General features: G+C 44.0%; 1 protein-coding gene across 1 annotated transcript; it reads left to right on the forward strand.

Moving 5' to 3' along the window:
* Positions 1-231: 231 nt before the first annotated feature.
* Positions 232-15,686, forward strand: LOC308158080 (extracellular calcium-sensing receptor-like; the record flags this gene model as incomplete). Its single annotated transcript, XM_080531672.1, has 6 exons — positions 232-470; positions 2,729-3,017; positions 9,086-9,895; positions 10,006-10,230; positions 14,520-14,643; positions 14,791-15,686. 6 exons carry the CDS (start codon positions 232-234, stop codon positions 15,684-15,686), a joined length of 2,583 nt encoding a protein of 860 aa, XP_080387798.1.
* Between the last annotated feature and the right edge of the window lie 7,653 nt (positions 15,687-23,339).

Genomic DNA, 23,339 nt, shown 5'->3' on the forward strand with positions numbered 1-23,339 from the left:
AACAATGTAATTTTTATATAGTTTTCAATTAAACACACTTGCTGTGCTCCAAATCAAAAGCATCATGTTTGGGGGAGATCAGGGCAGGAGGTGATGAGGTCATGTGATGCCCATGTTTTATGTCAAATCAGAGAGTGGGGGTATAAAACAGAGCTCTCCGCCCTGCACATAGTCTGTCTGCATTGGACCAGTCTGTGTGTAGAATAACCTGTATACACCACAAGCTTGAAGATGCCTCTGAAGATGCAGTGGTGTTCCCTGCTCTACCTTGTCTCTGCCTATCTGACAGGCGCCTCTTCAACTCTGACTTCTTCAGCCCAGACCACCTGCTCTCCTCAGGGGGGGTTTGAACTGCCTGGGTTCACCGCAGACGGTGACTTTATGATCGGGGGGATTTTCCCCCTTCACTATAGGGTGCTGCTGCCTGCCACAGACTACACTACCCAGCCCCTGGCAGCACTGTGTCGTGGGTGAGCTCAGATTGTATTTCTGAAGTGTGTGTCTGGAGCCACTGTGCCAATAAGTGGATGAACACCACTTGGAGGCACAGACTTTAAATCAAGTTTGGTTTTGTCCTCTTTTTTTTTTCTCTCACCTGTGTTTTATTTTATTTTTAAAATCTGTCTTTGGCTTGTATTCAAATGCATTGTGTGATCGGGATCGGATTGTGGTCACATTGGGTGACCAAAATGTGACAGGTATAGACAGGCTACAGTGTAGACGCTTTTGCACCTACTTGGGTGGATGAGGATACATTGTACCTGTACTCGGGCCAAATGTACAGATATTGACCGCTAATTGCGAAAGGGAATACTATCACAATGTTCATGAATTGGGGACATGATGTATCGCTAAACTAAATGGGCATAAGGGTGCAAAATGCATGATCTGATAATACGTGGATTATTTGTGATAACATTTGCAACGCTATTTTTGCCACCAGGTGTAGACAGGTCTTATTTTTATACTCTCCTCGTCTACTTCTTCTTTGTTCTTTTTTTGGCTACTCTACTTTATCCAACCATCTCTCCTTTCCTCTCTCTCTAAGATATTTCAGCGCATCAAAAGTAATGGGCCAGTTTCTGGTCAGTCAGATGTCTTTCTGTACATTTGTGCAGGCACAACAGAGCTTTCAATATCTAGTATTGATTCTAGGCTTTTCATTTGGTTTTGGAGTGTGCTGTTGATGTCTGTCAACATGAGAACCAAAGAGGTGTCAATTAAAGTCAAGGAAGCCATTATTAGGATGAAACATCTTATATTGCCAAAATCAATAGTTTGGAGTGGAAGTTCCAGAGTCAGTGAGAGGCAGGGGGCTTGTTTGTGAGGCCCACTGCCATGGGGAAGAAACTGGTAAACAAACAAAATTACTTTTAACTGCCACATGATTATTATGCTCATTAATTTAGTTAGGTATATATTTTAGTTCATCTATTTATATTTTGGTATTCATACGCAATTTGTTTGTTGTTTGTTGTCATTTATTTATAGTGGAAAGTATAGCCCTATATTATACATTTCATTTATATGCATTTTACATTTGATTGAATGTGTCTTTACTTATTCAGAGTTAGAAATGTAAATGGAAACGTATATTTACAGACACTTTCTCCTAACTTTCGATGAGGTGAAGTCCTCGAGGATGTCATCAAAATCCTGGGAGGTTGTAAATGCATTTTCAATTGCCAACAGGGCAAATGGATTCTGCTTTTTTCCCTTACTGTTGAGCTCAGGTGCGTTTTCACATGTTTCAACAAAGAAAACAACCTTTCTTCTGAACAGTTAATAATCAGTAATGTCAGATACATAGAGTACAAAGATGAAATGTCCACATTAGGGAAATTATCCCTCAGGCCTAGCTCTCTGAGCTTCTTATACATGTCCATGACTGTTCAATTTTCACCATTGAGATGAGCTGGCAAAACTCTGACATGACTTTCTTCACTCGACTTCTTCGGCTATCTGCCTCGTATTCCTCGGTTGCTGTGAGAGTTTTGGTCTCTGCCTCTTCGGCTTCAAAATATTTTCTGGCCTTGCCTATGAATTATATAAGGGAATTGTACAGAATAGGAATGGTGCATGTAACATTGGGGGTAAAATCACCTTCCTCCACAGCGGACGGTCTTGCAGTTGCAGCTGGTAATTGAGGCTGGCTTGTGAGGGCCAGAGAGAAACTTCTGTTGTTTTCTTTCTTTCTCTTCATTTTTCTTTGTTTTGCCTTTGCGGCACCTGAAAGCATACAGAAAAGCTGTTAACAGTTAGCCTATATGACACTGCTGCTAACATACAGTGATGATCTCCATTCTCCACTGAACCCGCACATTGGTGCTAAGGTAACGTGTATGTTTAAAAAAAATAAAAATAAAAATATATATAGACTTGCAAACAAACATACATTTAATTTCCTGATAAGATTTTAGGCAATAAATAAATAAATAAATAAATGAATGAAGATGGCAGTATCATCAGAAAAGATGCCCAGTGTCTGGTGGGGTCAGTGGGTGACAGTCTTCAGGCAATTATCACAAGCAAAGGATGAGTGCTTAATTTGGACATTCTATAAATCTTTCCCATTACTTTTGGTGCCCTAAAATAGGGGATGTACTATGTAAATAAAATATTAAAAAGAATAATCTTTACCATAGCACTCTATAGCAGCAGTATAGAACTGTATATGTTATCTAACTGTGTGTGTGTGTGTGTGTGTTCATTCTCTCTGTGTGTATAGGTTTGACCCCCGGGCTTTCCGCTGGGCTCAGACGTTGAGGCTGGCAGTGGAGGAGATCAACCACAGTCAGCAGCTGCTGCCCAACCACACCCTGGGGTACAAGGTATATGACTCGTGTGCCACGCCCGTCACAGCCCAAAGAGCAGTTCTGGCCATGCTGAATGGGCAGGCTGATGACCAAAGTCCAATGTGTTCTGGTGCCGGTCCGTTACTCGCCATGGTAGGGGAGTCTGGGTCGTCCCAGTCAATTGTTGTATCCAGAACTCTGCAGCCCTTCAGAATCCCCATGGTGAGTGATTGTAAGTGGAAATGTTTTGTCATGGAGCAGTGTATGTTCTGTGGTAGAAATTAAGTAGACTTGAGGCAAGAGGTCTTCATAGCAGTGGCGGCTGGCCGATAGAGGGCGCTGGGGCGCCGCCCCCACCTTCACTTCCTAGTTGCGATTTATAAAAGTTTTTTTTTTAAATAAACATTGTTTATTCACAAAACGCGGCTGATATTCTGTCGGCGCCTATCAGCATTCATTAAAAATCCTCCAATACAATAAACATTTTATCTGTGTGTGTGTAAAATTCACTGTTCAAATACATAGGGGGAGGAGTCGGGGCGCCGGCCGAATGCACGTCTATGGCAGGCCAAATACTTTTGGCTTCCACGTGAGCTGTAGCAGCGCTCCAATTGGCTGTCTCCTATTTCTCGGCCGGGGCGCAAAAATTGCGCCCTGAATATCCGGTTGTTAAGTCTGACGCGTTGTGGGCGTTGCTCGTCACTCTGCTGGTGACGTGTAAGTCGTGGTTGTACCCGGAAGTAAGAAGGTCTACTAGGGAAGCAGAATAGTTTGGGAGAAAAAGATATCCTATTTTCGCCAGCTAGTGTTATAGTAAATATCATACACACACAACGGTATATCACTAGTATACACCTAGCTGGTTTAGTTAGCCATCATGGCACGGCCCCGACGTGTATTTCGAGACGTGTTTCTCCTGCTACTGTTGGTCTTTTGCGGAGCCAGAATACACAAACTCGACCTGAAGGTAAGAGAGTCAGCTAAGATAAAAGCTACTTCAAACATTTAGTAATATCGTCAGCATGGTACGTTTTCTAATGTCGTCTTTTCGCTTGTTTGTTTATGTATTCACCCAGCACACGCACACACACACACACACACACACACACACACACTCACACACACACACAATAACATTGTGCAACAACAGTGTGTGAGATGGGAAATGTGTCACTTGTTGTTAGTCAAGTCCCAAGTCAAGCTCAGCTGATCACCTTAGCCGACATTTACATGATTTATTTGTTTACATGTTTGGCATTTTAGCAGACACCTTTATCCAAAGCGACTTACAGTAGTGTAAGTAAGTGAATCGTCTGTCCTTCAGTCATGATAGGAAAACCAAATCGATGCTGGGAGAAGGAATGGCAGACTGTATTCTGATTGTATCTTCTATGCTCTTTGTATGTTTCTATGCTCTTTGTATGTGTCTTGGTGTAGGAGAAACGTAGGACCACGTTGGAAACAAGTGTTTCGGTACACGTTGACGTGTAGAAACTGTAGAGAGAAAATTGTAGAAATTGTAGAGAAAACTGGGGGGTAGAGGTGATGAAGAGGTCTGTACAGGGGGGGTAGAGGGGATGAAGAGGTCTGTACAGGGGGGTAGAGGGGATGAAGAGGTCTGTACAGGGGATGAAGAGGTCTGTACAGGGGGTAGAGGGGATGACGGGGTCTGTAGAGGTGGGTAGAGGGGATGACGGGGTCTGTACAGGGGGGTAGAGGGGATGAAGAGGTCTGTACAGGGGGGTAGAGGGGATGGAGAGGTCTGTAGAGGAGGGTAGAGGGGATGGAGAGGTCTGTACAGGGGGGTAGAGGGGATGAAGAGGTCTGTACAGGGGGGTAGAGGGGATGAAGAGGTCTGTACAGGGGGTAGAGGGGATGGAGAGGTCTGTAGAGGTGGGTAGAGGGGATGAAGAGGTCTGTAGAGGTGGGTAGAGGGGATGAAGAGGTCTGTACAGGGGGGTAGAGGGGATGAAGAGGTATGTAGAGGTGGATAGAGGGGATGAAGAGGTCTGTACAGGGGGGTAGAGGGGATGAAGAGGTCTGTACAGGGGATGAAGAGGTCTGTACAGGGGGTAGAGGGGATGACGGGGTCTGTAGAGGTGGGTAGAGGGGATGACGGGGTCTGTACAGGGGGGTAGAGGGGATGAAGAGGTCTGTACAGGGGGGTAGAGGGGATGAAGAGGTCTGTAGAGGAGGGGAGAGGGGATGGAGAGGTCTGTACAGGGGGGTAGAGGGGATGAAGAGGTCTGTACAGGGGGGTAGAGGGGATGAAGAGGTCTGTACAGGGGGTAGAGGGGATGGAGAGGTCTGTAGAGGTGGGTAGAGGGGATGAAGAGGTCTGTAGAGGTGGGTAGAGGGGATGAAGAGGTCTGTACAGGGGGGTAGAGGGGATGAAGAGGTCTGTAGAGGTGGATAGAGGGGATGAAGAGGTCTGTACAGGGGGGTAGAGGGGATGAAGAGGTCTGTACAGGGGGGTAGAGGGGATGGCGAGGTCTGTACAGGGGGGTAATATTCTCATGCTAAAATCGACTGTAAATCCAGATTTTAAAGTTGATATTCTTCCCCGTGGAGCATGCCCCCATAACCTGTGCCCCACCCAAAATGTTTAGCACCAGCCGCCACTGCTTCATAGATATACAAATCTTTATTTTTTTCAGATTTTATCCCTTTTTCACCCAATTTGGTATCCAATTGAACCCAACCTAGCATCCAATTATCCCCTGCCTATTGCGTAGGATCCGCCGCACGACCCCGTGGCCGGCAGCCCCAGAGGAGGCCGCCAGGCAGACTAGCTGACTGGCTCCTCGAGCCCAGCACCGTTATTCCGGCACCCCGGGGGCGCCCTCGGGAGCGGCCGCTCAATATGCCGCTCCCTGTGTGTGCCCCGGCCATATCCGGGTCTGGCGAGCTGGGATTCGATCCCAGTCCCCGGTGGGCAGCTTGCACTAGTGGCTAGTGCTTAGACCGCTACACCACCGCGGGGCACAATATAGAAATCTTTATTGTAATATAAAGTATGTAATTATATGAAATAACAAAGATTCTGAGTAGCTCTGGAGAAAAACTGGTTAAACATGACCTTAAATAGACACTCCTCCTGACCCTTCCCATCACCCATTGGCTCATGGTTACTACTCGTCCTTATATTATATGGGCAATATTCTTATTCGGCAGGTATTGGGGAAGATTGACAACTGTGCCTCCCCTTGGCAGCATCCCTCTTCAGGAAATATTTTGGGGACATCTCCCAGGGGTCACCAGGTGGTCGATGCCCTTGTGCCTTATACTCTTTATTAGGACTTTGTTTTTGTCTTAAAGCAGGATGTTACACAACTGTACACTCCTGATTCAGGGAAATGATCAGAAGGTTGTCTTTTGGCAAAAACCTATTTTTTTGCGTATCCTGCGAAATGGTCAAGAAATGTGCGAAAGAGTCAGGAAGAGTGTGTTTCCTGTTACAATAACAGGTTTCTTGCAATAACAGATCTCAATGTTCTTCATTAATACTCATACAAGGTTATAAGTATAAGATGACAATATTTTGCATAATGTATACAGGATTACTTGATATACAGTTGAGGCCAAAATGATTAGCCCCCCAGGAATTATGGAACATTTTCCTAAAATTCTTCTCAATGTTTGCAGCATTGGTAAAACTTGATATAATCAAACATTCACCAGTGCTATTTATTAGCTTTTGGTACATTTTGGAATATAAAATAAGTTTTTAGGCTTGCTTTATATCAAATATAGTGAAAAATGGGGTGGTCAAAAATATTGTGAATATTTGCTTTAAAAACACACCTAATCAACCAATCAGCTTTCAAACTTCACCTGTGCAGTCAATTGGCTTCCTAACAACACCTGAGCATTCAATCAGCATAAAAGGACTCTAAGAAACAGGGCACTTGAACACATTATTGAGAGGGACTATACTACTACTCTTACTCACCATGCGAAAGACAAAGGAGGCTCATGATAAGGGGGAAGGCTACACTGCCATTTCCAAGCGTTTCACAGTGTCTAGAACCGCTGTATGTTGCATCATTGCTAAGTACAAGGATACAAATTCTGTAAGAAACAAACCTGGGCGTGGTCGAAAGCGCAAGATTTCAAGAACTCTGGAGAGGAAAATAGTCAGAGATGTCAGCAAGACACCAAGGACATCTGCCAAGATGATTGTTGCTGACCTGGCCTCTTCTGGAGTTGATGTTTCAAGGAACACAGTTGTGAGGGCTCTTCATCGTGGTGGGCTTCAGGGCCATCGTCCCAGAAGAACCCCTTTACTCAAAGAGCGGCACATCAGAGCCAGACTGAGGTTTGCCCGTGAACATTTGAAAGGTAAAGATGAGTTTTGGAAATCTGTGCTTTGGTCTGATGAGACCAAACTGGAACTGTTTGGGCACATGGATGTTGCTTATGTTTGGCGAAGAAAGGGAGAGGCCTTCAACCCTAAGAACACAGTTCCCACAGTTAAACATGGTGATGGGAGCATCATGCTGTGGGGCTGTTTTGCAGCCTCAGGCACAGGGAGCCTTGTTCGGGTGCATGGCATCATGAAAAAAGAAAACCATGTTGACATTTTGAGGGATAATGGGCCGGTTTCACAGACAAGGCTTAAGCCTAATCCTAGACTAAAAAACATCTTCAATGGAGATTTTACATTGAAAGTGTGATTTAGTCCAGGACTAGGCTTAAGCCTTGTCTCTGAAACCGGCCAAAAATGAAGAAATCTGCTCTTAGTCTAGGCTTAGGTCATCGCTGGGTCTTTCAACAAGACAATGATCCAAAGCATACATCAAAATTGGTCCAACAGTTCCTAAAGGACACCAAAACCAAGGTCCTGGAGTGGCCCGCACAGAGCCCAGATCTCAATCCTATTGAGAATCTGTGGCGGGTGCTCAAAGTGAATGTCCATGCTCGGAAACCACGCAATTTGGACCAGCTGGAACAATTTGCAATGGAAGAATGGGCCAAAATCCCTCAAGAGACCTGTGCCAACCTAGTAAAGAACTACTCTAAGAGGTTGTTGTCAGTTGTGGCTCAGAAAGGGTACACTATTGACTATTAATGGCCAGGGGGCTAATCATTTTGAACGTGTCATTTTTGCCGTTTCTTGTTTCAACTCAGTGCATCAATATCCTAATCAAACTTAGTGGACATTTTGTCTTTATTATTTTGGAAACAAATATACTATAAACACGTGTTGTTAATGGTCATTTCCATGAAGAAATCAAAGGTTTTGTCTGATTTCACAAGGGGGGCTAATCATTTGGGCCTCAACTGTATACGATTTTCCACCACAGTTGCATATAATATGAACCATACGTCATAACATGTGTTACTTAAACTGAAATTAATCACCAACACCATTTAGACTGGTACAGGGAGAAGGGTGACTAAATGCTGAGTTAAGGTTACTTAGTAGTTACTTATAGCTTGAAGACTCTAGTCTCCAACTTCACGGAACTACCCACAGGCTCTTTGCAATTCTTAGAACCACACTGTTGAAGCTAGGAACACCAAACTCATAATGTTCACAAAACTCTTAATTAAGAAAGCTAAAGAAATCATTTTGATACTGTTCATATTGTACAACTTAACCTGTTTCAATGGTCACCTGTAAGGTGTTGAGTTGGATGGTTGGACCCAGGTGCAGTGCATATAAAGAGGAAGACAAAAGGCAGCGATTATTTTTTTAATGTTTAAAAAATGTTTCTTTACTTGAAGATTTACTCTGTTTAACACAGGATACAAAACACAAACTTTACACCAAAATCAAATGGGAGAAAGCAACATCTCCAAAACAGAAGTAGCAGGTAAGTAAAGGCAGCAGACTTAACTTGAAAATCGAACTCGAAGTATCAAAGAAAGGGAGTGCAGGGGAGTGAGGGCATGAATAGGTGAGCATCAAACACAGGTGCAAGTAATTGGTCCATCATGATAGAGTGAGTCAGTGAGAGGGTGAGGAGGCAGAGAGTGGCCGAAGGGGGACACCTAGGGCTTGCCCTGGGAAATGCGACTCCATCCGTAACAGTCACCAAAATCCTATTGTTCGTTCTTGAAGATATCTCAAAGATAGAACTCTCACTAATGTTCTTCGACTGCCAGTCGAATAACTTTAGTTTATCTTGTTTACAGCATGATGACATTTATATTTGTTTTTATTTCTATTTATTGAATTTACATTTTACAATTTCTGCTCAACTTTTCTTCTTCAACATCTCTTTGTCATGAATTGATACACTGATCAGATAAAAATGTTTGCAAGAAATACATTTTTATTACAGATCAGTTATTTCTCCACCTGCTCATGCCTGAGCAACCGGAGGGAATTCCCGACATTTTTCCGCGTGGTACCGAATGATGACTACCAGGTCAAGGCCATCGCCCGGCTCCTGCAGCACTTTGGCTGGAAGTGGATCGGCGTGGTGAGGGAGGACCATGACTATGGGCACTTCGCCCTGCAGGGCCTGAAGAGGGAGATCCAGAACACAGACGTGTGCCTGGCCTACGACGAGATGATCCCCAAAGACTACAGCCGCCAGCGAGTGCTGCAGATCCTAGATGTGATGCGGAGCTCCAAAGCCCGCGTAGTGGTGGTATTCTCCGGAGATGGAGAGTTATTTCCCTTCCTCAAGGAGTTTGGCGAGCAGAACATCACTGGGATCCAGTGGGTGGCCAGCGAGGCTTGGGTGACTGCAGCAGTGCTGGCAGAGACCTACCCATTCCTGGATGGGACTATTGGGTTTGCCATCCGTAAAGGGGATGTTCCGGGGCTCGGGGGCTACCTGCGAACGGTGGACCCCGGTAGGTACCCCTCTAACCCCCTGGTAGAGGAGCTGTGGCAGGCCCTGTATGGCTGTTCTCCCTCCCCGTCCCCCTCCAGCCCTTCACTGCCCCCCTGTTCAGGACAGGAGTCTCTACTGGAGAAGTATTCGTTCTATATGAACACATCCAGTCTCAGAATTAGTTACAATGTATACAAGGCTGTATACGCCATAGCACACTCCCTACACAACCTCCTCCAATGCCAACCAGGGAGTGGGCCCTTCAGCAACGACTCCTGTGCTCACAGCACCAACATTCACCCCTGGCAGGTATGTGTGAGTAAACATTGTACACAGTAAATTTTAGGCTGATACATTGAATATTATAGATATAGATGTCAATGAAAACCCTAACTAGCGTACATTTTCATGTATAATAGGTCCAGCAATACCTTCAGGATGTCTCCTTTACCGTGTCTGGAGAAGAGGTGAATTTTGACAAGAAAGGGGACGCCATCCCATCGTATGACCTGATGAACTGGCAGAGGGGGGAAGACGGAAAAACCTGGTTTGAGACTGTGGGTCTGTATGATGGAGCAAAGGATTCTGGGAAGGAGCTGGTGATCCAGGATGAGAAGATTGTGTGGGTGGGGCATCAGAGCAAGGCAAGCTGCTCAAACTCTGTGTTTACCTACCGATGTAGAGAGAGCTGGATGTAAGTGGATCTTTGATTGGAATATGTACTTATTCATTACAAGCCAAAGAGGATATAGGCTGGTCAAATAAAAGTGTAGCAGGTTCAAGGGTGCAAGGTTTCCACACAACCATGTTCGATAACAAAACACACAAAGTACAATTCAAATGCAATGAGGAATTGTATTAGGGGTTATGTACATTGGGGCAGGTGGGGGGGGATTCAGCTATCTATTCAAAATAATTCATCCACAATCCTTACTCAAACTTTTTCTTTTGGATGAGAAGCATGAGTGGAGCAGAGTTGGACAAATGCCGATTTGCATTCACCATTTTTCTTAATTTCTTCCCCCACCCGTCCTCTCGTCCTAACCACCCCCACAATGACAACAGACAAGGAGAAGGGAAAATGCAAAAGAAATACAGAAAAAACAACAGCAAAAGGAAAGAAGCTAAAAACAAACAGCAACACACACAACAAAACCAATCCAGTATTATTGACAATTAAATGAGTAAAAGTTAAAGGTTAAAAATCTCTGCTTCAGCTTATGTGTATTTCGCCATAGAGGTTAGGAGTGAATTGATCAAGGATCCGCAGCCATTGGTTGATCAGTCAGGGGGAGGAACAGATCGGCCATGGAAATAGGAGACAAAGGGTTGCCACTTTTTTAGGAAGTGTTGAGTAGACCCTCTAAGTGTAAACTTTATTTTGTCCATATGCAGTAACGACATCACATCCTTCAGCCAGGCAGAGAATAAGGGGCGGGGGGGTAGGTGATTTCCAGGAAAGTATTCTTCCCCTGGCTAAAAGTGTTACAAATGCAATTGCGTCGATCTCGTTGGAGTTGTGAGGGAGGGGTTCAGCTGGCACACCAAAAATGGCCAACAAAGGACAAGGATATAGATCGCTATGCAGTATGTTTGAGAGTGCATCGAAAATTGAAAACCAGTATAATAAAACTTTTGGGCAGGACCAGAACATATGTGAGAGGTGTGCTTGTAGACCGCTGCAACGATCACATCTGGGGTCGGAGTCAGGGTAAATAATAATAATAATAATAATTCATTAGATTTATAAAGCGCTTTTCCGGGCTCAAAGACGCTGGAGACGCTTTAGCTGGATCAGACTAAAGCCCGGTACACACAAGGATTTTCAAAATCTTAACAGATTTTATATCTGAGACAGACCCCACATATGAAGATAAAAAATATTGGATTGAACAGCCTTGATCGTATTGTGAGTGGTGTGCACTGATATTCCCATTTCGGCACCCCACAGACATAAAGATTATCATTACAACAGTCTAGAGTCTCGTTCCCCAAGCCAGAAACCTCGAGTGATCTAACGTAGTACCCTGACTGACCTGTACGAGGCAGCCATGTGTGACAGGGCAAATAAAGTGCAGAAGAACGTAAAGAAGGAGTCAGCTCGCTTCTTGATTGGCTACATTCCATCCACGTCACAATCGGACTCACGAACAGGGTTGCCAGATGGGATTGACATTTTCCACCCTAACCACAGTCTAAAACAGCTAATTATACCAAAAAAACCTGAGCCCATCTGGCAACCCTAGTTGGGAGTTGTCGGGAGTTGCCCCCACACATAAGGATTTTTGGTCGTAAATATTGAACACGTTTAACATTTATGATTGTCGGCCCGAGCATTTTCCGAGCAGATTGTCGGGAGAAATGGACTCTTAACACACCTCACACCACAGGATAATATTGTAGGATAACCTTTAGAGCCATCCGATAATCGGGAGTTTGCTGTCCTTGGTCGGAAGGGGGAAAATCGTCCCGAAATCGTCCAGATTATCTTCATGTGTGTACCCGGCTTAAGTCGAGCACAGGATGATGAGGAGTTCACCCTATCTAATGCTTCCTTCCACCAATCTCCCGCCAGCTCCACTCCCAGTTCCCCCTCCCATCTAGTTCTTGACTTGCCGCGTCATTGTTCAGAGACATGATGTTTTGGTAAATTACAGCTGTAAGGCCCAATCCCAATTCACCCCTAGCCCTTCGTTTTCACCCCTATGGCTCGATTTGCGCGTTCACGTTTAGGGCGAGGGCTGTCCCAATTCATATTTCATCGAGGGCTAGGGGTAAGGGGGAGGGCTAACTATTACTTCGTTTCGAGCGATTCCAGGACCACACTAGCTTCGAAGGGCTAGGGGTACGCTACCCCTTGATACCAGGATGCATTGCGAATCATCTACAGAAATCTTATGTCGCTCTATTCAATGCGGAAATGTCATTTTAATTCTCTGTAATTACTTATTAATAAAGATTTGAAAAATTATGATAACCATCTTATTGTCTTAGTTTAATGTCATTACAATGCATTATAGACCTTTTATTTATAACACGCATAACCCAAAAATCGCTTTTATGTCGGTGCTGTGTCTAACGTTACAGTAACGCAACGCTGCATGACAGTCGAGCATTTCAGAGATGTACAGTCATAAATCAATTATTACCTGTGGCGTTTGACAGCGGATGATGGTACACATATGTAAAGTTATCTATCAAACGTTCGTCTGACTTGTACATGATGCGCATTTTGACCTATTTCCACCCGCAATCTAATCCGAGCAGTTGCTATTAGGTAATATTATTAATGGGTTGTATCATTCATTTCAATGCATTATAGACCTTTTCTTTATAACAAGCACAACAACAACAAAACGTTATCATGCCGATGTGCTGTGTGTCTAACGTTACAAGCTGATTTGTGCATGACAGCCGTGCATTGACATATTTCCATGTCTAATGGCATATGACACGCGAAATGTAACTACAGTTAAGGATACACGTAAAGGATGATGATCTATCACCGTTCGACTCTACTGAGAAATGTTTCCGCTTATTTGTCATCTCTCCTTCACGGGCAAATGTGGCCGCGTCCCCAAGAGATCCTCTTTCTACGTTTTTGACCACCACTATGATGGATTGATTTTTGGATTCTAGACGACGAATTGTTCTGAGAAAGGCGCTTGGTAACGTGATTTTTGGACAACGCTTTATGACTACTGATGGACTGGTTGTTTTGGTTGGAGTCATTCATTGTCATTAAATTCATAGTCATTATTGCGATGTCCACAAAAAAGACATCGCTGACGGAAGAGACAAAAAAAGGAACGTCTAAACACTACAGTGTGTTGATAACAAACGAAAATAGATGCTTATAGCACACGCAACAGAAATAAACACAGCTGAAGAAGGCATTGCGAGATGTGAGAATTCGCCGGCAACACAACGCGTCACCCGTACCGCGTGATGACGTAGGCGCCGTGAAGGGCTGTCCCAATTCATAGGGCTTAGAATCGAGTGACACTCGAAAACGAGCCATAGGGGTAGAAAAGGGAATTGGGATTGGCCCTAAGTCTGAGTAGAAGACAACTTAAAAAGGGTCTCCCATAGTAGTTATTGAGGGGACCTAGGGAAGGAATCAAACTTTGTGTACAAAATGACGGACCTGAAAATAACGAAATAAATTTGAGCGTGGCAAATCTATACTAGCAAAATGATCACCATCGTAAAGGTCTTTGAAGCAATTGATAACCAATCTGCTCCAGTGGGTGAAAGTTTGGTCCAGAATGGAGGGAGTAAATCAATTATTATTACTAATGGGCCCCAGAATTGATGTTGAGAAATACTTAAAGTACTCAGGGTCCTTTGTCCGTTATCCAGGGGTGTTTCAAAAGCGGGTCCTCAGCCAAAAGACACAAGGGGGTAATCCGACAGTCCAGGTCACAGCAGGTAATCACACAGATACTTCTCCCTCGTTTGGGTAGCTTTCTCCTCTTGTATCCCAAAGTCCTGGTGGCTTAACAATTCACAGGTGTGCCTCATTGTGGTAGGAAGTCCATATAAGGCTTGCCTCGTTGTGGTAGGAAGTCCATATAAGGTTTGCCTTGTTGTGGTAGGAAGTCCAAATAAGGCTTGCCTCGTTGTAGTAGGAAGTCCAAATAAGGCTTGCCTCATTGGGAAAGGAAGTCCATATAAGGATCGGGGGTGGAGCAAGCGGACTGTAAGAGACCTCCCTTGAATTATCACTCCGCTCACCACTCCCCGCCATCTGCCACAATAGTTAATAATTATCCCACTAATTGTGGTGAGCCTGACCACCAGACACTGTGACACAACACTTTTTCACACTTTGAATCCCTTTTCCAATGGGTCCAAACAGACAGTCATTCAGGTGAACTGACCCACATGTGTGGTCTCTAAGTCTAACCCGCCATGTCTCTGCGTTGTTCAGGTGCTGGAGTCTGTGTGCAGTGCCAGCTGTTCTCCAGGATCCAGGAAGGCTGTCCGTCGTGGGGAGCCTCTGTGCTGCTTTGACTGTGTACCATGTGACAGTGGCAAGATTAGTAATGAGACAGGTGAGGGATCCATGAAACAAACATCACAGCTGTTACAAGTACAACTAAAGTTAAATTACTACTAACAATATGCATTCATTGTGTGGTCTCCTTGACAACTAGATTCAAGCATGTAAAAAAAAATATTCTAACACTTTTCTCTTTCAGATTCCATAGACTGTTTGCCCTGTCCTGAGGACTTCTGGTCAAACGCAGAAGGAACAGCTTGTATCCCCAAAGTGGTGGAGTTCTTGTCCCATGATGCAATGGGGATAGTCCTGACGGTAATCGCTGTAGTGGGCGTTTGTCTCACCGCCGCCATCCTGATGGTCTTCCTCCACAACAAGAAAACTCCAATCGTCCGCATCAACAACTCAGAGCTGAGCTTCTTCATCCTGCTCACCCTGACTCTGTGCTTCCTGTGTGCGCTGGTGTTCATCGGGAAGCCCACTTCCTGGTCCTGCATGCTACGTCACACCGCATTCAGCATCACCTTCTCTCTTTGCATCTCCTGCATCCTGGGCAAGACTCTGGTGGTCCTGGCTGCCTTCACTGCCACCAGGCCTGGAAACAACATTATGAAGTGGCTGGGGCCCAAGCAGCAGAGGGTCATCATCTTCAGCTGCACCCTGGTTCAGGTGCTGATCTGTGCAGCCTGGCTCATTGCTGCACCTCCCTTTCCCTCCAGAAACACCCAGTACCAACGTTCCAAGATCATTCTAGAGTGCAGCGTGGGTTCCAACCTGGCTTTCTGGTGCGTTCTGGGATACATTGGCTTCCTGGCATGCTTGTGCTTTGTCCTGGCCTTTCTGGCCCGCAAGTTGCCCGGCAACTTCAATGAGGCCAAGTTCATCACCTTCAGCATGCTGATCTTCTGTGCCGTGTGGCTGGCCTTCATCCCAGCTTATGTCAGCTCTCCTGGGAAGTTCACTGTAGCGGTGGAGATCTTCGCTATTCTGGCCTCCAGCTTTGGGTTGCTGTTCTGTCTGTTTGCTCCAAAATGTTACATCATTCTACTGAAGCCGGAGAAGAACACTAAACAACATCTGATGGGGAGAAAATAGACATTTAGATGATTTATCTGGATGAATAATACACATTATACTTAATTTGATTTCTTCAATTGAGTTTTGATGAATGGATAAATATACATATTTGGAGAACTACCCCTTTGCTCTGCGGACATTTCCCAGTGTCCACAGGAGTACAGGCCAGACAAGAGGAGACAGTTGCATTCTGAAAACAGTTGAGTTCCTATCTTATAACGAACCAATGGGAATTGCTCTTACTGTGGTGTCCCTGCTGGGAGCCTCTCTATCATCGGCCAGCTTATTTCAGCTCCCCTGGGAAGTTCACTGTCGCCGTGGAGTTATTCAGCATTTTGTGCCTTTGCGCTATTGATTTGCATTTTTGACCCAAAATGTTATATAATATTTATCAAACCAGAGAAAAACACCAAGAAACATGTCATGCAGAAAGCTATGAACAAACAATAGTGATTTACTCAGCAAGCCAAAGTCATTTATGGTATGATTATGTCATGCATTATATAATACAGAGAACCTTTGTAGAGAACCTCTGCATTAAATATTGTATCGGCTTTAGAGTTTGATTTCATGTGAGCGAATGCTGACTCTCCACTTTTGGTCCTAAATCTTGGAACAGTTATGGTATGAATATGTCATATCTGATCCTCTATATTGTATTTGCTTTAGAGATTTAATGTGACAGTGTTATTTCTCACAACATATCTTCAAATTAGGCCTACATGGACTTCACTAACAGCGCAAAACATACACGTGAAAGTCTGTGCTGCATTCATATATATATATATAGTTAATATACTTAAAGGATGTATCACAATTAACTTATTTTACATCCTATTTGCTTAACTTAAACGTGTTCTTGGAATGCATGGTAATAAATCAACATTTAATCCATTATCATTGTTTTATTTTATTTCAGAATAAGATGATGTGATATAAATATAATATAATAATATGAACATATGTCAGGAGGCCAAGTTGTCGGACAACGCTACCTAGGTTAAACCCCCTAGGAGTTCAACTAATCATAAACAAAAGCACAACAGAGTTGGTTTTGGGAGGGAGGAGGAGTGTGTGAAATACCAAGAGGAGGCAGAGGCTGGGTCAATAAAATAAAATAAATAATCTTAAAATAAACTAATGATAAAATGTCCAAGTCCCAAGAATGTCCTAGATCCTGTACAGTTCCGCTTCAGGCGGGAGCGAGTGTAGTATATTTACTTTTAAGAATTTGGTTGAAATAGGAATTGGCCACCAAATGCGCATGGAGGAGAAAATAATGCTCACTCGCACAATGGCAGCCACCTCCGCGAGCCGAGTATGAGGAGAAGGGAGGTCGTGGTTACATGCAGCTCACTCGAGATGTTTGTCCATCGGCGTGGTCCACTTGTATGTCAGTTCAGTGTGCGAATTAAATCACGGTGTGCGGGGGAGCCCAGGGATTAAAGCAAAACATTTTGCGATTTTCCGTTCTACGTTCTAATGCTTTGACTTTTCTTTCGGAAAATGTGAATACATTTCCGCGTTGTCGAAAATCAATGACACATCGCTAGTCAGCTAACACGGCTTGTTTTGTGAGCCTGCTGACAATGTAAAGTAGTGTTCTAGTTAACTAGGTAACAATGTAAAGTAGTGTTCTAGTTAACTAGGTAACAATGTAAAGTAGTGTTCTAGTTAACTAGGTAACAATGTAAAGTAGTGTTCTAGTTAACTAGGTAACAATGTAAAGTAGTGTTCTAACATAGTTTTATTCTGATAATGATTCCCCCCTCCTCCCAGACTTACAAGGTCACATTATTATTGGATTGGTTGTTTGGTGCCGGGTGAAGTTAGCTAAACATTTAACCTGCTAGCTAGCAAGAGAAACATCATGTCACTCTCCAAAGGTCTAAAGAGGAAAGTTGACGGTGAAAACAGGGCATTTAAAGAGGAATGGACAGCGAACTATACGTTCATCCTACCTGGTTTCATCAATGCAAAGCCGTTGTGAGAGACTCGCATTTTCCGTGCTCACAATGAATGTTCCCTTCCACCTATACATGCGAGTCGTCCTTTTCGTCAATGAATGTGATAAAGACGGACTAAAGGAATCGATTGGTGCATAAAAACCTTGAGAACTGCCGGATTAAAGTGACGTCCATAATAATAATAAATAATAATAATACATTAGACTTATAGCGCTTTTAGACACTCAAAGACGTCCATATCACCAGATAGCCAACAAATAGTGACCGATGGGAGATGCCAGTTTTCTCATTAAGTGAGATTTAATAGCCTAATATATTTTTTTCTATTTTTAATGAATGGCTCATTGTAATTATTATCCCTAGTAATGTAGCGTGTTTGCTCTGTCATTAAATGTTTTTCAGGAGCATATAGGCTAAGCGGATTTAGTTGTCAATGTTTTTCATAAAATTAAACTGCATTTGCTTTGTTACTGTTCACATGTGTGGTGCAGTCACATTCACATAGCCTATAAGTAAACATTAAGTTTGAATTATTTACTGAGCTGGCATTACTTTTTTCAAACCACACACCACATGTCGGCTATTTCAGCACCACGCGTTGTCCACCTACTTATCACTATGAGGCGTTCAGCGTCAGTGCACCCCGCTCTGTTACCGTCGCATAGTTGTAGCCAATAAAGGCCTATATGTAGGCTATATAGGCTATTATATATCATTTATATACCTAATACCAACATCAAAATAGATTGTATGCCTCTACAAATCATATTACACCAGGTAAAATCCGTCACAACTTGGAATAAATCCATCGCAATTTGGAATATTTTAGAGCTCCCCCAAAATGTCACAAACCATGTTTCCAGGGGAGCTCATGTCACCACTAGGGGAGCTATAGCTCCCCGAGCTCCCCCTTATTTCGCACCATGACGACACCACTGTGGTGGGATGTATCTCGGGGGGGGACGAGGCGGCGTACAGGGATGAGGTAGAGCAACTGAGCAAGCTGTGCAAGGTTAACAACCTGCTGCTAAACAAGTCAAAGACCCAGGAATTCATCGTAGACTTCAGGAGGAAAAAGTCCGAGATCCAGCCCCTGCTCATCGACGGAGAGAGCGTGGAGAGAGTCTCAACCCTCCGATTCCTGGGACACAACATGCGGGATGACCTGGCCTGGAAGGACAACACTAAAGGCACCATCAAGAGGGCACAACAGCGGCTATACACCCTGAGATGCCTCAGGAAACAACACAACAAGCAGGAGATACTGGTGGCCTTCTACCACGGCGCAGTGGAGAGCATCCTCACCTTCGGCATCTCCAACTGGTTCCACAGCTGCACAACAGCGGAGAGAAACGAGCTACAGAGAGTCTTGAGAACAGCACAGAAGATCACCGGCGCCCCCCTCCCCTCTCTGGAGGAGCTGTACAACACACGCTGTCTCAGGAGGGCCTCCAAGATCTCCAAGGACCCGACCCACCCTGGGCACGTACACTTTGTCAAGCTGCCCTCGAACAGGAGGTACAGGACCCCGGCCGCTAAGACAAACAGACTGAAGGACTGCTTCTACCACAGGGCCGTCAAGGCCCTGAACACAGAAAAGGCCTAAGTTCTGGGCCCAGGACAGTCCGGACGGATTGTATGGCAGCTAGTGCTGAGGCACAAACATGTACATTTTCAAGCCTGCAAACTGTGACACTTTAAAATAATGTGAAAAAATACTCTTTGTGCAATATGACAACCCTAGTTGACTATCTGTGCAGTATAGTACAGTGGATTGTGTACATAGCCTTTATTGATGTAAACCAGCTCCTTACCTTCTTGTGATTTTATGCATCTATGCTTTTTCTAAAATGTGTTTTCTTTTTCCTTTCCTAACACCAGGGGAGCCACCCCTCCTAAATTTCGTTGTTTGGTACCTGTACTGTAGCAATGACAAATAAAGTCCATTCCATTCCATTCCATTCCATTCCATGAGTACGATGCGTTCTAGGGTATCCAAGGAGGACTTCGAGCTAGCCTCCCGTGTCCCTCAGTCACACAATGCGACTTCTCCACTAACGACACACAACACAAATATCCTACTGCCCAGTTCCCATAAGAATCACTTGTCGTTCCTCTTTACACAGAACCCGTAGCAGAGCTTAAACTGAGTGTTTAATATATAAACCCCTCAAAAAAAGTTCGGAAACATTATTTTGGTTGATTATTCCTCCCCTTTAATAATACCAATTGGTATTGTATTTTATATCGTTGGAAAGCCTGATTAGTCACCTTTACAACAAGATACAACTTGTAAGGATCATGCATTCGTGGAATGAGCAACACAGCTAAACGTGTGGGTAGCAGCCCAAAAATATTTGCCAAAATCCCCTATATTCTTCTGTTGGTATTCACTCTCGTTTTGAGTTGCTTGGTGGATTGGATGATTGCACTCTCCCACAATAATAAGGAAAAAACAACACATATTGTCCATTTTTACACTTTATTCATTTTACACGCTCAGCAGCGTGTGGAAGATCCATACGCAGTCACAACAGCTTGGCACCTCCTCCTCATGCTGGTCACCAGCCTGGTCACACACTGCTGTGGGACGGCACCCCATTCCTCAACCAGGATTTGCCGCAAGTCAGCCAACATGGTTGCGTTGGTCACTCTGGCACGTACAGCACGCCCAAGCTGATCCCACAAGTGTTCAATTGGGTTGATCAGCCACATACTGTGTCACTGTCTCACCAGTACGTTGGTGTCTTCGTTTGAATATGACGCGGCGGAGAAGAGCGCTTTGTGGAGGGGCGAAGTGTTGCTTCAATAGTTCCACAGCGTCTGTGTATTTCGCCGCGGTGCCGAGAGTTCCGAACACGCGCTGACCCTCCGCTCCTAAACAGTGTCGCAGCAGCGCACATTTCCTCTTGTCGGATATGTCCTCCAAGCCGGCAGCTAGGATATATGTCTCGAAAGAGGAAATCCAGCGGTTCCACGGAATCGGTGGTTCTGCCGGGACTGCTAGGAAAGGAGAGGGTGGTGGTAGAGAACAATCAGCCATCCTCGTCGCCAATGATATGTTCAATAACGGAGACTGATACTCAGAGCTTCAAGTCGGAGTGTACTCCATTTATTCAACATCGTGTTAACCAACTAACGTAAGTCGTCCTAACACATAACATAACACGGCACTGTAGTGAAGTCCAAACTGTCGTAAAACTACAGACGTAACAGTCTGGACTCACGGCAGGCCATTCCACCCTCCAGTGGCGGCTGGTGCTAAAAAATTTGGGTGGGGCACAGCATTGTTTCTTCCAGGATTTTTCACATTAGTGGCGGGGGGGTCCTCTTTTTTTTCCGCGTGCACGATTTTTTTTCCGCTTGCACGCGCATAAAACGCGCACTGGCGCTCAAAACAAAGACGTAATTTCACTTTACCCACGCAATACCCACTTAAACATGTGTGAGGATACGTAACGGCGTTTTGTGACAGAACTTTCACTTTCATTCATGAAATTCACCCCGTCTGTGTTACGAAGCACTTGAATTTTGGACCATTGCGACTGACTATAGCTCATATACCATCAAAGGGGGGAGATGCGACATGAAATATGTCAGAATGCAGCAATATCATGCACAGATCAGCCTTATAACATGTCATGTTATATATATATATATATATATATATATATATATATATATATATATATATATATATATAACGTTAGACAGGGAGCGCAGATGTATGTTTATGAACGATATGAGGCTGGGAGGGAAAAATCACAGTATACCCGCTAGAAAAAACTAGACTACACCACTGAAGTAGGCCTATGAGAGGACACGCACAAAACCGACTAACGTTACTCATTAACTGTTTACACAAGTACAATCACAGTGTGACAGTCAGATGGAGCATTCGGTAAACAACAACAGCAAGGTAATGCTATCAGTTGAGTTAAAGAAAAACAGCTCTTACCTTTGAGGACACCAACATGAGCCCTGTTTACCCGTACCTCCGCCGTTCTGTTCGTGGTGATTTTAGAGGCAATAGATTATTTTTGCCCTGCGCATATTGCTATGAATAGTTCGAAGCTAGGTGCTTGCACGTTAGGTGCGAGGCTGCTCGGTTAACCCATTAGCGGGAACATTATTAGTTGCACAAAATAGGCTGATTTAATTGACCATGAACATCAGACATTACGAATGTTCATTTCAAATACTCCGGAAGCCCGGAAGTCCGGAAGCCCGGAAGTCCGGAAGTCCGGAAGCCCGGAAGTCCGGAAGCCCGGAAGTCCGGAAGCCCGGAAGTCGGAAGTCCTCAGCATAATGCATTGTCTGCTATTACAACCGGATATTCAGGACGCAACTTTTTGCGCCCCGGACGAGAAATAGAGACAGCCAATTGGAGCGCTGCTACAGCTCACGTGTAAGCGAAAAGTATTTGGCCTGCGATAGACTTGCATTCGATCGGCGACCCGACTCCTCCCCCTATGTATTTTAACAGTGAATTTTACACACACACAGATAAAATGTTTATTGTATTGGAGGATTTTTAATGAATGCTGATAGGCGCCGACAGAATATCAGCCGCATTTTGTGAATAAACAATGTTTATTTATTTTTTTAAACTTTTACAAATCGCAACTAGGAAGTGAAGGTGGGGGCGGCGCCCAGCGCCCTCTATCGGCCAGCCGCCACTGCCACCCTCTCCACTCCCAAATTCTGGAGGTGCTCTGTGATGATCCTGGCTCTGTGGGGGCAAGCGTTGTCATCCTGGAGGATGGAGTTAGGTCCCAGATTCTGGAGATATGGGATCGCCACTGGCCCCAGAATATCATTCCTGTCAATTAATTCACCTGAATTCGTCAGAATTCTTGTAAAATGACAAATTACATATTACATCATGTAAATAACACAATACATGACATTAACCATGAAATTACTATGACTATTGCACCATATGCAATATCAAACCTTTGAATAGTTTTAAACCTTTTAACTCCTATTTATTCTAGTTATTAACTTATTCTATGTATACTATATAAATTCCTATTTATGACTATGAACGTGTAACATGTAGCCATAGGGCTACAGAATGTTAGGGTTAGAATGTCAGGGTTAGAATGTTAGAATGTTAGGGTTAGAATCACCCCCAACATTGCATTTCCTGCAATTTTTCTGTCTTTTTCCACATGTTGTGTTATAGAACATGTTAAAATAAATTACAATGCTGCTTTTCTTAAAAGGATATAACTTTTTTTTTTTAAATAGACATGTGTGCCTAGTAGTATTTCACTAAATTACAATATTCCTTTTCAAAAGGGAATAAGCTTGAACCAAAATGTAACACAGAAAATAGAGATCAGATCAAGTGAAGGTGATGTCTGTCCTGTTTAGAACAGAGCAGCCTGAGGCCACCGTGTTGTTTTCCTGTACTAACATGTTGTTGTGTTGTACTAACATGTTGTTGTAATAATAATAAATAATAATAATAATAAATGTTATTTATAAAAGCACTTTATATAGGAAATCTCAGAGTGCTACAATTAAAAACAGGAAGATAAAACAATAAACATTTTCAATTAAAAGGCTTAAAAAAGGCTCTATTAAAAAGGTGGGTTTTAAGGCCTCGTTTAAAAGCATCCACAGACTGTGGTGCCCTTAGGTGGTCAGGGAGAGCATTCCACAGCCTGGGAGCAGCCGAGCAGAAGGCCCGATCTCC

The sequence above is a fragment of the Nansenia antarctica genome, assembly GCF_963989245.1.
Source record: "Nansenia antarctica genome assembly, chromosome: 5".
In the NCBI taxonomy this organism is placed as follows: domain Eukaryota; kingdom Metazoa; phylum Chordata; class Actinopteri; order Argentiniformes; family Microstomatidae; genus Nansenia; species Nansenia antarctica.